Here is a 17,587-nt window from a genome sequence, read left to right as displayed (position 1 = left end):
TAGCCAGATGTATTCTGTGATACAAAATCTTCATTTAAGGTTGGGCTATTTTATTGTCTGTTACCCGCATAATCTTAACATAAATACTATAGACGAAGAGACTGTCATTATACACAGCGTTTGGAGCACTGAACTGTTTCTTCAAGACGAAGAGTCCCTAAAACAGAGTTCAAGTGTCTACAGAATTTGAACAAAACCACTGAATGCAGCTCATGGGGTTACCGCAGGGGACACCCCGTTCCCCCACACAAAGGGGTCACTAGGTTTTAGGAGAAATGAAGTAGATATGGTCTGAGCTCTTTCTGTTCCTAAGGCCATTTCTTTCTTTTTTTTTATTTTTTCCAAGCACATGAGATTTTGTCTGAAATTTACTTAAAAGGTTGTAGAGTTCTTCTCTTCAGAACAGTCAAACCCAGTGAAGTACTGTGCCTCACTCAGCAGGCCACCCTACAGCAGCCACATGGGACAGTGCAGATATTTTCTGTCATGAGCAAAATATTAATGAGAGCTTAGGCATGTGGGGTCCGAAGCCTGATGCCCCGACTCTGCCGAGTGGACTTGGGACAGAAGAGGAGGGTGGAGTCTTAAGTGCATCCTGCTAATTGATCCCAATCTCCTTGTTATCCTCAATGAACCTTGTGAATGGGCGGGTGGTTCCCGTCTCTGAGGTTGCTTTGTCCAAGCTGACAATGGGTGGACTACTGCCAGTGCGTGTCTTGTCCACCCCGCCGGCCATGGCGCCCAAAGGCGGGATGGCACCTCCGCCTAGACTTACTGGGAGCTGAGGGATGCCTCCATTCTGGATGACGGAGATCTCGTTATTCTTCATGGCCAGCCCATTGGTGATAGCAGCGGCATACTGGTTCCAAAAGCTCGGGTCGACGTTCATGGCCCGCGCTGCCAGGTCCTTCTGGAACATCTCAGAGAACTTGAGAGCGTCGCCACCAAGCAGGGCCATGGGGTTCTCTACGGACAGGCGGCGGCCACGCCTCGCAGGAGCATTGTTCCACATGTGGGTGCCCATGTGTACCTGTGGGGGATACAGACAGACAAGCCAGAAGTAAGCAAGTCGAGAACTCTGAGGCAGCTATGGCTTGATTTCAATGTTTCATGGGTCCACATTCTAAGCATTAGCCCGGGGTCAGCAGAATGCAGTTAGGGGAGCTTCCCCGAGCACCTTGTATTAGACACACAGTATTTCATTCTGTGGATATAAAAAGCAAAACCGGCATGTTAAGTGAACAAATTTGCTAGATACCAACACACACCCCCACCAGGAAAAACAAAATTCCACAAGACTATAGAGAATGTTCTAGAGCTTTAAGGATAAAGGCCATTGTCCATTGCTTCATCCATTATCCACCTTAGCGTGTGCATGTAGAGGTCAGAAGACAACCTCTGGTGTTATCCTTCAAACATGCCTTCTCCTTTTTTTGAGACAGGGTCTCTTCCTGGCCTGGAACTTGCCAAGTACACTAGGCGCAGCCATCTCTGCAGCTCACATTCAAGCTTTTAAAAGGTCCTGAACTTTAAGTCCATGACTGTCCTCCCTTGCTTCCCCTCAAACAGGAAAATGAGTGCTAAGACCCTCCCGGGCCACCAGAGCAGCAGAGTCTTTAGGAGGCTCCCGTTCAGTCAGTGCTGGTTCAGCACAGAAGCCACAGGTCTTGACCACGGGCTCTCCCTGGAGAGGCTTCTGAGGCCTAGACGGGTGGTATCTCTTTAGCTGAGGCCAGCAGCAGAGCCTGGAGTCTGGAGCATCTGTCGGCAGTCGGTCTCCAGAGCACACTCAGCCGAGCTTGGGATTAAGTGAGGACAAACACCGTGTTTTCTCCAGGCTTCAGGAGCTGGGAAACTTCTCACCTGACATCCCCCCCAACCCCCCCTGCTGTAGCCACACAGATGGTGGAACATTTTAGACCTCACTGAGCAAGTCTCGCCTTTGTATTATATGCTAATGTTTAAGGGTCATGTTTATTTTCAGATTAAAGGTTTGTGTCATGGGCCCGCTCGCCATGTATCTATGATCCTGAAGCATCATGTATCCTGAAGCAGGCCAATGCCAGAGGAAGCAGGCAGACAAGCCCCACCCCTTTCAGATGGAACATAGATTCCTGCTTGGCTTGCTGTTTAATGGGCTGCATATCTTTTGAGTACATGCACACACATGTGTATATACATGCACACGCTATGTATACTCATACTGTATATGTACAAACAACCCACTCCACATATGTATATATATACATACACATAGGGCCTAGAGAAAGGGTACATGGCAGCACCCACAGGTGCCACGTGGCTTGGCCACGGCCTCAGGCCGTGGTCCTCTTACCTTAAGATTGCCCTTGGTGGTGAAGGCCCTGCCACAGATGGTGCAGCCGAAGGGCTTCTCCCCAGTATGGGTACGCTCGTGGATCTGCAGGGCACTGGCTGAGGAGAAGGTCTTCCCACACGACTGACAGTTGTGCTGCTTGGGTGTCCGGCGTGGTGGGGGTGCCAGCATGGGTGCCAGGCCAGGGCTCATCACTGTCGGGGGCCCAGTAGGGACCTGGACCCCGGCTGGCAGGGCTGGGCCCTCACCCAGTGCGATGGCCTTACTGTGGCCGTTCACTTCCATTTTGATCATGGTGGGCGCAGGGCTGGAGGCCAGGCTAGGCGTGCTGTGGCTGGGACCTAGAGTAAAGTTGGGGTCAAACACCTGAGAAGGCAGCTCTTTCAACTTGTGTGTCAGTAAGTGCTGCTTTAAGTTACCCATAGTGGAGCAGCCTCGCCTGCAGACGGGGCAGACAAACGGCCGCTCCTTGGTATGGCTGCGGTAGTGGATTTCCAAAGCACTTTTGCAAGCAAAGGGCTTGCCACAGACACCACACACAGTGCTCGCACACTTACCCCGATCTCTACTCAGGAACAGCAGGCTGAAAGGGGCCTCCTCCTTGATGAGTGGCCGACCAGGGTGGCCAGCCGTCAGGTCCAGGGCACCTCCATTTCCTGGGCCGGGGGGCGGGCTGTCCAGCCTTTCAGTCTTCAGCGGGATCTCCTGCGGATCCTCCTGGTGGCCAAGGCCTGGAGACTTGGAACGGAAGCTCTCCCCATTACTGTGAGCAGGGGACAGAGCCTGGGAGGATGAGGACTCAGAGAGGGCTGGGCTGCCTGCGCTGCGGCTCTCCAGGTCGCCCACAGCCGAGGAGGAGTCGTTGCTCAAGCGATCGCTCTCCCCAGACCCGTTCTCCACCGACTTCAAGCTGGCCAGCTGCTGGCAGTTCATGACCGAGTCAATCATTTTCATCTGATTCTCCAGTGCGGCGATGCTGGAGATGACCGACGGGGGTGAGGGTGGACAGGAGCCTGAGTAAGACAGAAGCGGTTTAGAGGAGTCGCTGGCTGTGTCCTTCGGCTCCGAGTCCTCCTCCATGGAGTTCTCGTCGACGTCATCGTCAAAACTGCTGAGCGTCTCTGCATTCTTTTCGTCAAAGGGCAGATCGGCATCCATGGCCTCCTGCAAGCCCTCAGGCAGTGGTGTGTTTGGGATCTGTCCCCCCATGTGCATCCGGATGTGCTGTTGCAGCACCACAGCGTTGGTGAACTTCTTCTGGCAGATAGGGCAAGAATGCTGTACGCGGAGCGGGGGCTTGGCGCGGTGCACCCCGAAGTGCGTCTTCAGGTTGCCTTTGGTGGTGAAGGCGCGGCCACAGATCTTGCACTTGAAGGGCCTTTCCCCTGTGTGCGTCCGGTAGTGCATCTTCAGCGCGCTCTGGCAGCTCAGCACACGGTGGCAGATGACGCACTGGTTCGGGTCAGTCATCTTCTTATCAATGTTCTCCACCAGCTGCTGCAGTTTCGAGGTCTCTGACGTTTGCATAGAGTCAAGCAGCCCGCCGAAAGGAAACTGGGCCTTGAACTGGTCAGAGACAGCTGGGAGACCGGGGCTCCCGAGGCTTGTGCAGGCGCTGTCTGTGACACTGGTGGCAGCTGAAGTGGGCAACCCACTGACCTGGCCAGCCACCACGGGAGCATCCCCTGTCCTTGTGCTTGTGCAAGGCAGGCTGACTGGCTCAGCTTTAGTAAGCGAAGGCCCGGCCAGGAGTGGCTGGGGTGACTCGGGCCTCACTGGGATACCAGATTCGGTATTGTTGAGGCCTGGAGACAGAGAGGTGCATTCGCTGGACGCTGGAGAGGGCCTCTGTGGGGACCTGCTGATGGGAGTGATGCTAGGGGAGTCAGTGTAGTTGTGGGTGCCAGGGACAGTGGGGGGTAGCTGAAGCCCTACTGATGTTGGTACAGTGGGCAGCACTGGCTTGCTGTCCAGCCAGGTGGTCACCGGCTTTTCCGGGGGCAGGGACATGCCATAGGGAATCCCAGAGCAGGTGGGCACATTGTCGAGGTATTCTGGGACAGGGTATGGGTTCATCTGGATGTGGGGGTACTTCTCCTTGTGCCTCTGGAAGTGGACCTTCAGGTTGCCCTTGGTGGAAAAGCGGTTCCCGCAGATGTTACATTTGAAGGGCCGCTCCCCTGTGTGGGATCGCAGGTGGATCTGCAACGCACTGTCGCTGCCGAAGACCTTGGCACAGAACCTGCACTTGTGCTTAAAGAAAGGGTCCTCAGCACTGGCCTTGGGCTCGAACACTGAAACATTAGGGGGCTTGCCCTTGCGGTGCTTCATAAGAGCCGATAGAGGGTCCAGGGCATTGGCTGTGGCAGCAATGCTAACCAGCGGGTTGGGGAAGATGACACTGCTGGATGAAGTCTGAGGTAGCAGAGGGTTTGGCAGACTGGAGGCTGAGCTGAGGAGGGGTCCAGGACCCAGGGCAGGGGGCGTGGATGCATTTTGGGGCTGCACCGTGTTGCCTACAGTGCTGGATGCTGCGGCCACAGCTCCTGGAGCTGGGCCAGAGCTACAGGCTGAGTGTGCCCCAGAATCAGTGGGACCAGCACTGGTGCTGCAGGGAGTGCTTGTGCCAGATGCAGGCTGTGGCAGGTGCTGGGGGCCATCAAAGGCTGCCGGCAGGGCGGAGCCCGAGCCAGCTGAGGCAGTGGCAGGTCCAGCAGAAAGCTGGAGGGCCGCATGCGCATGCGGAGTCAGGCCCTGAAGCTGTACTGAGGCTGTTCCAGGGGCACTGGCTGAGGGCTTCAGGGGAGGCCCAGGCTGCCGGCTCATCAGGGCCACCTGGCTGCGGATCTGCTCAATGAGCTGGAGCTGGTGGATCTGCTGCTGCTGCAGTGCCACCAGCTGCTCTAGGATCATGGGGATGGCCACAGCGCCCACGCTGCCCCCAGCGCCTGTTGTGCCGCCTGCACGTGCACCCTGTGAGAACTGTGCCACGGCCACCTTGGTGCTGAGCAGTGTCTCCAGGGTCACATTGGTACTAGGCATACTGAAGGCCGCAGGCTCTGGCTGTGGTGGCAGTGCAGGGGGCGGTGGTGGCACACTCTGGCCTGGAGGGCCCTTGTCTGAAGTTGCCTCCACATCCATGGGCTCCGCCTCCTTTGCAGCAGCCTTCACCTCGCTGCCCTCCGTGGGCGCCGCCTCCTCAGCCACCTCACTCTCAGTGCGGTCACTGGGCGAGCTGGCCGGAGAAGGTTCTGGAAAGTCCTCGGAGGGCGGCGCCGGCTCATCGTCATGCACGATCAGCACCAGTGGGTTCTTGGTGCAGGTCTTCTTGTGCTGCAGGAAGTCCGCCCACTTGAAGAACTCCGCACAGCACTTCTCGCACACGCTGGTTTCCTCGCTGCCGCTCCTGCTCTCACTGCCGCTGTCTGCGTCTTCTGCACCGTCCCCCGGGACGCCTAGGAAACCAAGAAGAGATTACATCAGCCAGGCTCCGCCAGACAGCCACCCTCCATTTCAAAATTTTGCACATCAGTAAAATCAATATTTTTTATTTTGTACAAATTACCCCACTTCAACATTTCTGACGTCCCAGCGTGTGTGTTCTATGACTCTTTCTAGCTAGCTAATCATTTTCTTAGCACAATCCATCAAATTATGAGGCTCTATCAATTGTGGATACTGCTTCTTAATGAAATTCCATAGAAGGCATCGATTTCCAATATCTTCATACAACCCGCAGCCACCCTGTCTGTTGGGTACAAAGCCAGCCTTCGACGGGCTCATTAGGATTCCCCTTTACCATCGGGCTTCCTCATTTCCAACAAAATTAGAGACGCCTCTGCCAGTTCACTTAACACTGCGGAGCTAATCCGTAACCTTTCCCACACACCAGCACCTGACAGGAAGCCTGTGTGGTGTGGTCTGGGCTCATGGATTTATCATCTCTAAACCCAGCTGCGGTGGTGCTGATCTTACATGATCCTACAGAACCTTTTGAGTCAATGGGTATTTATTTCATGTAGGAAATTTAGGCTAAATACCATGATTTGTGAACATAACAAAGAAACTGTAAGTGCTTCTTAAGATGGTAATGGTGACGTCCCTGTCTTCCCTCTTTTGGAAGGAAGCCTCTACACTTCAGAACTTGTCATATGACTATCAATATGTGCTAGGTCTAAATGAATCATGTTCAGTACAATTAATCGGCTCTATTAGATGCAATATTCTTTGACAAAATGAACTTAAAATTACATGTTACTGTGATTAGCCAATAGAGTTCAGTGGTTTGCTAACAAACTAGAAATTATATATTTAAAGTTCATTGCTGTTGACATGTTTAACATGAGAATGTTGTAGTCAGACACACTTTCTGTACCTATTTCATCTATTCTCATAGAAAGACTTAGCAAATTATATGCTTGCACCATCGTGGAAAAGCCTCTAATTGGTTACACATGTTTAATTACTGTTGTAGGCAGCCACTTCCTCTGTCTCCCCTAACCCTCTTGTGCCGAATAACAGCCGTGTTTAATGAACAACTCTAATTCACACCTGATCAAATAAATAGCTGTACGGGAACAAGAAATCGACACCCGGTGACACTTCTGGTGCTTGCTTTTTTGGGTCACCCTTGGTGTGGTGTGGTGCCCACCACTGCCTAGTTTGGCATTGCCAGCCTGGGTGCCATTGACTTGAAGGGCTTTTCTTTTTGTTTTGTCGCCTTGCAGATGAAATGACAGCAACAGATCGGTGGTTGAACAGAGCAAGTGTCACCGGCCAGTCAGCTCTTTGTTAAATGTGTAAAGTTGAGGTGGAAAGCAAGCCAGCTCCACTCCATCCGGAAAAGGCACTGGTGTCCTAATACGAGCACATGGACTTGCTAAAAACGTCTCTAACAGTTTTATTTTAAGGTTTATTTCTTTTTTTGGAGGGGGAGCAGGGAGAGATAATTCAGCACCCTATTGAGGAGAGAAATCTATTTGTTGTCTTTGTTTTTGTTTTTTGTTTTTTGTTTTTTGTTTTTTAATTTTGTCCAGGAAACCCCCACTGCTCCGCGCCTGGAAAATGAAATAAAAATATTTTTGTGGCTGGTCTGTTGCTTTCCATGAGGCCATTATTTCCAGGTAATTTATACATGCCTTTAAAAATTATTAGCAGCATTCAATTAGCATTTTCTTAACTGGCTAAGCCATTTGAAGGGGAAAGAACTTAGAGCTGCAGCCCATAAACCCCATAGACTTTTAAACTAAACTCAGTGCGAAGATCAGGCTGCAGCAAGCAGTCTCATTACTGCGTGGGGGAAGGAACGTAATAGGTATCTGTAATGAGGTTGAGGGTAGCTAGGAGCAAAGACACAGCCGATTTATACTGCAGATAGGCACATTAGCAAAACAAATACTCTGTGCTCAACTTTGCTCAATGTATGCAAAACTAATTGTAAACCTGCTTAAGGTTATGGAACGGGGCTGGGGGGGTGAGGGTAGAATTTTTTAATCATTGAATAAAAACAACCTCTGATGAGCTCTTCAAAATTTCAGTAACTTAATTTTAAGAGTTTTAACAAAATGCAATTTTTAAACTTATGATTTCTCTTTAATTAATTGAATAATGTTCTTCAAAACTATATATATCTCATATATTATATATATTATATATGGACACTTAAAGGCTTATTTGCATTAAGCAGTAAAATAAATGCAGAGAAATAAAGCAGGAGGCTGGTTTTAAAAAGTTGCTTTCCAATGTGTAAAGCTATGATAAAAAGTATAATTTTGGTACTTTTTTAAAGAGGAAATGACAATGAATCAAAAATTGCTAATGCCTTAAATATTGTCTATATGCACTTCCTTTAAGGAGATAAAAAATGTACAGTACAAAAACTGAAGTTTAAATTTTAAATTTACAATATCAGGCAGTATTCTACTAAAAGAACACTTTTATATGTTTAGTATGTGTTGGAAACAATTCACTCAGAAAATGCTTAAAAGTGGGCTGACTCTGAGATTATTTAAAGTGCATTCTGTGTAGAAAGAATTAATTTGCATAGCTGTAAGTAAGTTATACCTTCAAAAATGAGCATTTCCCAGATTTTCCTTATAACAAAATGTAGCATTGTGACCCAAAATACCCACGCTTTTCAAAAGGGTCTCGGCCCAAACAATTCTCTATTTACCTTAAAGATTTGCATTTATACATTCCCATTAGGTTTTTTATGTGTTGAAGTGTTTTTAGGGTTCACTTCCAGATGCACTGAAGCTGAGAAGGGATCCCTCAGGTAATTTCTTTCTTCCTTTTTTTCTCCTCCACTGCAAGGGCTGCTAAATTATAAGTGTTTCTTAGCTGTACAGAGTGTACATGGAATATTTAAGCACGTTCTACCAAATAATGCCATTTTGTTTAATGTAATGTTAAGTGACAATTATCCCAACATAAGATATTTTGTTCAAAGTAAAATGATCCTCCACCTATAGTCCTTCCAAACTGAAGGAGGAAATTGTGGGGAAAAGGCTTTCTGACCCTTTGGACCCGTTAACAGTTCTTTATGTTAATGAGCCCAACAAGGAAACCAAGCCTGGTAACAATTTGCTTAGGAGTCAGGCTTCATCATGAATTTCACTTTTGGCAAAAGAGTGATCTAACACTATAGTCAGTGAGGGGAAAAAATCCTTCAGTATGATTTGCATTTTTTATCTGGGGCAAATAAATTAGAATGACCACTTAACATTTCTGCTGGGGTCTGTTTAAAAATGCCAGTCACACAGTCGCTTCAGTGTCTCACATGCTCAAGCCGTGCTTTCCAAACCTGACCATCACTAGACCTCCTTCGTGAAAGTTGGGGGCAAGCAGAAATGTATTATGATAGGCACAATTACAGATAAAGGATGAATGCTCCCACTGTGAACTTGAACACCTATATTTGAAACGTTTTTAAGTCACAAAATCCTCTTTGACTGAACCGCCGGATGATCAGGAATAACTGAACGTGGTATGCTTTCCTAAGGGCTCTTTGGAGCATGGAGACATTTTTCTAACTCACAGATCTCAAATGTTGACCTCTGATGAATTCTATAGAGAGCGAGAGAGATTACATGGGAACCTGCTTTTGAGCACAGGCGTGAGTAACACTGTCTCTGTGCAGACCTGGCAACGTTATTTGTTTTCTGTAGGAGAAAGCCCAGGTGGTTGCCCTTGCTGCTTGATATTTCATCACATTGCTGCTATTGGCCTTTAACTGCCATCTTGTAAAGCCAAGATTATATTATTCAACCGTGTTTCACTTATCCTTAAACTCTGAACTGGCTACCATGCTAAAAAATAAAAGTTATTAACTTACTAGTTAATATTGCTCACAATTTTTATTTACGGGTAACCAGAGTCAGAGAGTCACATTCTTCAAAAGGACAACAAAAAAATCTTTAAGAAAATGTATTGGCAATTCAAGTTTTTATTCTTTCTTTCTTTCTTTCTTTCTTTCTTTCGTTCTTTCTTTCTTTCTTTCTCTCTCTTTTCTTTTTGAGGAGAGGATTTAAAAACAAACATTCTAATCGGTCTCATTTGTGTCAAAGTAATTTATATATTTTTTGCCTAGTGGTTGTTCAACAGCTAAGATTTGAAACTCACTAGGCAGGGATTAAGCAGGCGTTTTATAGCACTTCACTATAGAGGTTACATACGCTCATTCACTCATACACTACGGGGAGAGAAAATGCTAACCGGTTGACCACCTAATTCATCTGGGTGTTGGATCTCCCTTCTGGAACAGCCTCCTTCCTAGTCGGCAGACCAGCTGGTGAAGTGGCTACCAGGTCAAGATACCTACCAAAAGGACCACACAGTCCTGGGAAATCAGTCATCTGCACTGGAGGAGGTAATAAATAATAATAATAATAATAATAATAAATCTTGGGTTGATTTGTAATCCTCAGCACTTGGGGTTCCTAACTCCATCTTGAGCAACAGTCATGTTTGTGACTGGCAAAGAGGGCCCACAGCCCCTCAGAGAAAGCCACAAGGCACTTAGCTAGCTGCACAGCAGTATTTTTGTGTTCACTGCTAAAACCGCGTGTTTAGTAAGAACCTGCCATTCCTAGGCCTTTCTCACTTACTGCAGCTTCGGAGTGAGTCTCTTGCTTTCACTTCTGGTTAGTTTTGGAAAATGACACCATGCTCTCTCTGTCTTTCAGAGCATGTCCGTCTGTTTCAAGCCCCAAATGAAGACATTGCAATGTATAAATATGAGACTCCATGCTTTCTCTATACAAATATTCATGCACACGCACTTAGCAAGGCTTATTTTTAGTTTCTCTTTTCAGAAGTGTAAAGAATTCCACGCATTACAACGCAGCAGTAAAATTGCTGATTGATGGTTTCCTTTACTTTGCTACATATTTTCAATTCACTACAATTAACAAAGGGAGAAGGCAGACTTGTTTCATAGAGAGAGGCGGGTTAAACTTCCCCTCTTAAACTTTAAAATGCCAGGTGGGTCTTCCCGACAGGAAGCCCCACTTTCCCTTTGTCTTTCTGTCTCTTAAAAATGTAGCAAGCATTTCTCAAGTTTTCTCAAACTCTTTGGAGACACTTATTTTCTTGCAAATTAATTCTTTTTAACTCCTTATGATAGCTTTGAATCCCATAAAGAAAGATGAATTATCACCATACTGAGCCCAAGCTGTGTCACAGGAGGAGACAAATAGAGACCCCCACTGGGTTTAACAATGTAGAAGAAATTCCAGGCGCAAAAGAAAAATTTCTGTCCTTTCCCCCAGACCTGGAAGCGTGCGCTCACGGCGTTGAACGGTGGAGGGCAGTCGTGCTATGCTGAGGCGGCGCTGACCCACACGCTCCCTCTTACTCAGTGGCCCACAGCACAAATTTGTTAAGTCACGACCACCTGTGGCACAGGCCCCAGGCGTCTTCTGTTTAAACTGGTTCAGTTTTAATCTGTGCGGTGAGGCTCCTGGGACTGAGACACTGTCCCTTTATGAGACACAAAGTTGAGGTAGCAGCACAAGTCATTTTGATAGAAAGATGTTTGTGGCACTTCAAAGAGTGAACAATCAGCCACTCATCCTGTTGTCAGGCTTGACTCACACTCAGATCCCTGAGTCTCACAAAACAAAACAAAACAAAACAACAACAACACAAAAAAAAAGTCACAGACCCGAAACACGTCAGAAGCCAGCGACTCTGGTCATAATTTGGTGAGGGTTGTTTAAATACAGTGATCTCCACAGATCTAAGGCAAGAACGTGCTTTTATGACATGCCTCCTAGAAAGTATCCATTTGATTGAAATCCATGATGAGAACACATACAAACCTCCCAGGCCCTCCCTCCCTCAGTTGGCGAGGGGTTGGGGGATAGAGTGAGAGAGCAAAACGGATTTCATGCAGAAATGTCTAAGTTGAAACAGCCCTATGCACACACCAACTAGGAAAGCGTCTGAGATCACTTGTAAGCATTAGGCTTTAGGCTCCTGGGCTAGGTTTCCTTCACTGACCAGCACTTCATGGTGCTGCTTCGTCCCGACGGGAGCAATCTGCATACAAGCAGAAAGCCATCCTGGAAAAGCCACCACCCACCCCACGATGCCAGTGACTCTGCATGTGTACAAATTACACAGGACTATTATCAAACAGCTCAGTCTGAGGCCACTCTGAGGACCCCGTAATGCTGAGGAATGAGGACAAAGTGCCCTGGCACCTGCAGGGTTAATTAAACCGTTCAAGATGTAATGGCTACACAAAAGCGAGCCGGGTTTCTCTTCTTCCAAGAGCTATAAACACTTGTGCTGAGCTGGATGGCATTGGTAAGCTTGTACGGCACGGAACAAACTCGTGGGATCTCTAGTTAACACTCAAGACTCTCGGAGTTCACACTTAACACAATGGTGCTGAGTCCAGTTGCCAAGGTCACCGGCACAGGAGCACTAATTGTATTAAGAGCTTGACATCTAGCGGCCACCCCTGGCAGGGCAAAGCAGGCAAAGGTTAAACCAGCAAGGCTTGTCACAGACTTCCTAACGACTCACCTTTACGAAGAGGAGACACAAGCTGGCCAGCATTCTGCCACCCACCTTTCCTAGGACTACACTTAAATAACACTTCCGTGCCACGCTCTGAAGTTACCATGCCTGTGAAGGAGGCAGGCAAAGGGGGCTGAGCCGCCTAGAGTACACCCCGCTCTGCTAGAGGTGAGAGAAAAGATCCACCCTCAGAGGGGAGACCACTCGGGAACCATCAGCCCCCTTTGGTGGCCAGAACCCCTTTCCTTTAATTAAGAAACTAATCAATCTCGGTCAGGAGCATAAAGGTCATCCCATGATTTTGTTAAAAACCCGTGTATTTGTCACTTTCCGGAGCATTACTTGCCTTGTTTGTGTGGCAATCACACAGTTAACCACACCTCAAATCGTAACCGTGTTGAAATTACAAGGAGAGAAAAAAAATCCAAAATATTTTTAAAACAGTTTGCTTAAAACAATGACTAAAATTCGATTTTCTCATAGATTGCATATGAAAAGTACAGCAACTAAATACACACTTAATTACAGAGGTGCTCGGCCAGCAGTAGAATTACCTCACATGTTCATGAAATTGTCTAACAGTCACTGACCTTTCTTAAACTGGGAACTAGTCAAGAAATCATGGACTAAAACAAAAGTCATTGAGACAGTAAGGGAAAGAGAGAAAAAGGAAACGCTTTCTTTTCATATTATTTCTTAAAACGACACTGAAAACTAGGTTGCTGTATTAAAAGATGGTGAGAAAAATCGCATTAGCAGCTTAAAGACTTTTAACTTACTTACACCAGACCTTGTGCCAAGACTTACACATGAGGATGCTAAATTCCAACCAATGGTCAGTTCACCGAAATCTTGGCTCTGTTTACTGCATTCCCCATCCCCAAAGAAAATGCTCCTAAGGCCACCAGAAGGCGGATGGAAGACTGAAAATGAAATCTGACCTACTTTTTGTTTTCAACATCATTCTAGATACAAAGAAATAATCAGCTTGCTAAGTAATTCCTGCTGTTTCTCCCTCTGCACCTCTCCCTCTTGTTCAGTCTGAACACATCTGAAAAACCTGGATTATGCATAGGCTTTGAAAAGTTTAGAATGCACTCTACTTAAATTCCCTAACTCTTGTCTCATAATCAGCTCTCTTTAAGGTGGTATTAATTGGCACCCGTTTTAGGAGTGCGCATTTTTTTAAACAAGTTTTTTTTTTTTTTGAATGCTGTTTTAAAAAGAAATGTTTGCAAATTCTTTCTCCCCCTCCCCCCCCTCTTACTTTTTACCTTTCGAGTTTCAGAGAAAACAATCTGCCAGTGGATGTAAGAAAGTGGCTTCAGTATTGTCCCTTTTGGTATGCTGAATTGTAAATGCGAGTACTGGGGGAGGAGGGGGGAGGCGAACTCTGCATATACAGATAAAAGAAAAAAGATCTCACTGAGCTCTGGTGGCCTTCTCCCCCTGAACTTAAGCAGTCTGTGAATTCCACTGGTTAGTTCTTAGGTCGAAGCTTACCACATTTAAAAGAAATTTCAAGATAGCAATATACTGTAAGCTGGTAGAAAATAAAAACACCATGAGGTCATTAGTGGCCACAAAAAGATGAATCCTCAGAGCTGTTTTAAATTACAACATTCTTTTGTTCTTCCTTAAACACAGACTTTCCCAAGACAGAGAAATGCATCTTTAGGAACTGCCTTCCTTTTTTCTTTTTGCCGGCACACGGTTGCAATGTCTTTAAAGTTCTTGGTAGGGCTTGAGTGTGGCACTGTCACTGCAAGTTTTAATTAGTTTTTCTTAGAACAAAAATCTTCTTCAGCTGGCTCAGAGGAGAAGAACATCATTGGCGGCACAGATCTAACTGAATACCAGCGCTGAATCACATCTATTTCTAAAACGGGAAATATTCACGACTAAACAATTTTAAATGACAGTTTCTATTGGGGACTTGAGTCGCAGTAATTTGAAATAAAAATACAGGGTAACCCCTGAAGTTTCCATAAGGCAGCCTTGCTTGCTTCCGTGCAGACTTGTCTTTCATTCCGTCAGTCTAAAAGGTGGAGAGGACCAAAGCTATTGATGCTTTTTCCTTATTGCTTGTCTAAAAACCTAATCCTGAAAAATAGACCATTAAAATATGCAGTTTCCACTGGAAATCAACATGACTCTGCATCTTTGGCCTCCTCTATTCTCTCTCTCTCTCTCTCTCTCTCTCTCACACACACACACACACACACACACACACACACACACACACACGGTAGCTGTACTGTATGGTGTTAACAAAAGCCTTCAATTCCTCTGCAGAGATGGACCTGGTGCTTTAATTAACACGTCACACCCAAACTGATACAAAGGAATCATTGACTTCATTTCTGAAACACTGTAGGCTCACTAGTAACTTCATGCAGCATGTCCCCCACTGCATGTAAAACAATTTAAGAATTTGAAATGACAATGGAGTAATTTAGTTTACACAACAATTTATCCTTTAAAAAACCAAATCCTACTTCTCTTGGTTATCTTAGACTTAAGACAGCATGAGCATTCCTTGACTTCATAGGAAACAGAGTATCTTTTATGCTCCAGGAACAATCTGCTTCAGAACAATTAAATCCGAAAGAACTTATTTTAACAGTTTGCCTGAGCTATCCTTCAAACCCCAGTAGCACTTGCAGCTTTACTAGGGCTCAGCCTCAGACAGGCTATTTTTGGCCTGTTGCAAAATATGCTGAGGAACTGTGGCAACCTCGGGCTCAGAAGTCTGAATGACTGTAGAAAACACAGCCTAGATAGAAACACCGCTACTGAAAGGAGAGAAAACCTGGATATGGGAGAGTCTTGAAATAAATTCGAGCAGTGAGCAGAATTCAAAAGAGAACTCGTAAATAATTGACTATCTGGGGTTTTCAACACGGTCGGGGTTATATATCCTCCGACATGTTTACACGATTAACTTTACCACACTCACATTTCTGAAGCGAAATTAAAAATGAACAACAGTGCCTCGGCTTGTTAATTGTTAAATACACGAGGTTTTACTCTATTAATTAAAATATGCTTTAATAAAAGGAGACGTTGCACATTTTGATAACGACCCTACAAAGCGAAGAAGTATTTACACTGTTGCATTTTAGAGCGGCGGTGAAAGCGGATTTTGAGCTATTCAGAAGCCGCAATAATGAAGCTTTAAAATTCCTCACTGGGATGCAGTGTAGTTCTTTTGAGGGAAAGACTGTCTTTCTCATTCGGCAGAAATAAATCCATTCATTTGATCATGTAGTCATTGAGGGTAATACAAAACAACCCAAGTGTGAGAAATTCTATGTGAAGAAGTAAACAAAACAAAAAAATCCATTTCCATGACAAAAAGATTCTTTGTCCCTAATCTACCCAACATATGCAAGCGTTTCTTTTTAGCATATCGCCCGTTCTAATCCCGGCTGACTTGGCTGCAGAGATGCGGGACCCTCACCTCACAGCAACAAAAAGACCCAAGGAGTCCCGTTTGATTTAATTCATTCCAGGGCTGCTATGGGCATTTTCTCACTTTCTACTGCGACGTGCATGCTTTGTCAAACTTTACCGCTGTGTGTTAAAAACTTAAATTCCACCTTAGGGTTTTGATTTTTTTTTTTTAGATAGTATTATTTTCATAGTTAAAAGATTATTTAGTATCTGCCTCTAAACAATTTACGATAAGTTGGTCATAAAAAGTTGGCTTTTAAGAAATAAATTATTCAACCTCGAACTAGCTGGGGGGCTCTGTCACATGCTGCTGCCCCTCCTCGGCCTCCTTGCTGGTGTCCCGAGGATCCTGGCAAGGCAGACCAAAACTGGCGCCCAGGGCTCACGGATTCAGGGTGCCATAAACTTTAGGGTGCCAAAGTTCAACTATACTAAATTCGCATCTTCTCCAGCGTCTAACTTCCGTAGCGCCTGTCCTGCACTTTTGGATGGTTCTAGGTAACTGCGAAATAACTGCGAAGGTGCCTCCAGAGCCCGATTTCGGTATGTCCAAAAGAGTACGAAAAGGCCTAAGGGAAAACTTGGAATCCGCCAGAGACGTGCTGAGGTCCTACCGCATACACGCACTAGCCCCCAAAAGAAACAGCTGTGCTCGCGCCCCACAATTCCCTAGTCGGCCATTAACGAAGGGCCAAGAGACATTTACTTCCCCACTTGCTTCTGAAAGGGATGATTGGATTTGTCAACGCTCTGGGACACCGCCGGGCTCGCGGCCTGAGGGTCACCCGGGGCGGCCTGCTGGCGGTATCAGAGACAAGCAACAGAGAGACTGGGATCACCGAGGTGGCGATGGGGCCCCGGGTAGGCTCCAGGCGAGCACCGGCTGAGCACCAAGGCGCGCGGCGCTGAACAAAGCTGGCCAGGCGGCGGCTTCCAGGGCCCGCGTCCAGCGGTAGGTGAGCTCCGGACGCGTTCCCGGCTGCTGCACCCTCCCCGGGGTCAGTTCTGAGCTAGACCAGAGTCCCGGCGCGTCCTGGAGGCTCCGGGCCCACCAAAGCAGCGTGTGGGCTCAGGGAGCCAGAGCCGCACGGAAGCGGCAGTGCAGACCCCCTCCCGCCCGCTCGCCTCCGGCCGGCTTCTGCCTCCGACCCAACCGACTCGGGATCTGTCCTGGAGCCAGTCCGGCCGCAGCGCCCTCGGAGCGCAGCTCCCCAAAGTCCGAGCAGCAGAGCCAAGTTTACTTGGTCCGCAACTCTTTTCCGCTCTCGCGCGCTTCGAGGGAGTACCAGTCAGGGCTGGCCAGCTTGGCCAAGGGGCCGGACTCAGAGCGATCACTCGCTCACGGGAACAGGGGAACTTTTTCCCACTCCGAGACGCGCGCAGTCGCTCCCACCGCCCGCACTTCCCAACCTGGGTGGGCGCCCCAGAACTCTGGGCCACCCTGAGATCCCCGGCCCTCACCGTGCTCCGAAGCCCCGTCCTGAGGCGGTAGCTCCTCGTCCGACTTGAGATGCTGGGGCTTGGCCTGCTTGCGCCGAGACATGCTGCTAGCGGCGCTCCGGCCCCGTGCGGGACAGCAGCATCAGCGGGGTGGCCGGCGGGGACAGCGCGGGGTGGGCGCGGGGCGGCCGGGCGGGCGCGGGGCGCGGGGCGCGGGGCGCAGGGCGGTGGCGGCGGCTGCGCGGGCCGCGCATGGGGCTGAGCAATTAGGCTGGTGAATAATGCATGGCCATTAGCGGAGGGCCGCGCCGATTGGCCGGCCTCCAGCGG

At 47.7% G+C, this 17,587-nt stretch overlaps 1 protein-coding gene across 2 annotated transcripts; it reads right to left on the bottom strand.

Moving 5' to 3' along the window:
* Positions 1-544: 544 nt before the first annotated feature.
* On the bottom strand, positions 545-17,360 carry Sall3 (spalt like transcription factor 3). 2 transcript variants are annotated; one of them, XM_052155868.1, is made up of 4 exons: positions 17,279-17,360; positions 2,893-5,790; positions 2,336-2,676; positions 545-1,030 (listed from the first exon to the last, which is right to left on the bottom strand). In XM_052155868.1, the coding sequence occupies exons 1-4, from the start codon at positions 17,358-17,360 to the stop codon at positions 599-601; spliced, it is 3,753 nt and encodes a 1,250-aa protein (XP_052011828.1). In that variant the 3' UTR covers positions 545-598. The 2 variants fall into 2 exon arrangements, with proteins under 2 accessions (XP_052011828.1, XP_052011827.1); XM_052155867.1 differs by having other exon boundaries at positions 2,336-5,790.
* Positions 17,361-17,587: the final 227 nt, after the last annotated feature.

The sequence above is a fragment of the Apodemus sylvaticus genome, chromosome 13, assembly GCF_947179515.1.
Source record: "Apodemus sylvaticus chromosome 13, mApoSyl1.1, whole genome shotgun sequence".
NCBI classification, from domain to species: domain Eukaryota; kingdom Metazoa; phylum Chordata; class Mammalia; order Rodentia; family Muridae; genus Apodemus; species Apodemus sylvaticus.
This window is presented reverse-complemented; position numbering and strand designations above follow the sequence as displayed.

Bases quoted from the DNA above. Each gene is read 5' to 3' on its own strand.
- Sall3 (XM_052155867.1), bottom strand. From the start codon at position 17,360: ATGTCTCGGCGCAAGCAGGCCAAGCCCCAGCATCTCAAGTCGGACGAG. The intron at 5,791-17,278 runs GTGAGGGCCGGG...TTGGTTTCCTAG, and splicing joins GGACGGGGCTTCGGAGCACG to GCGTCCCGGGGGACGGTGCA. The intron at 1,031-2,335 runs GTAAGAGGACCA...TATCCCCCACAG, and splicing joins CCACCAAGGGCAATCTTAAG to GTACACATGGGCACCCACAT.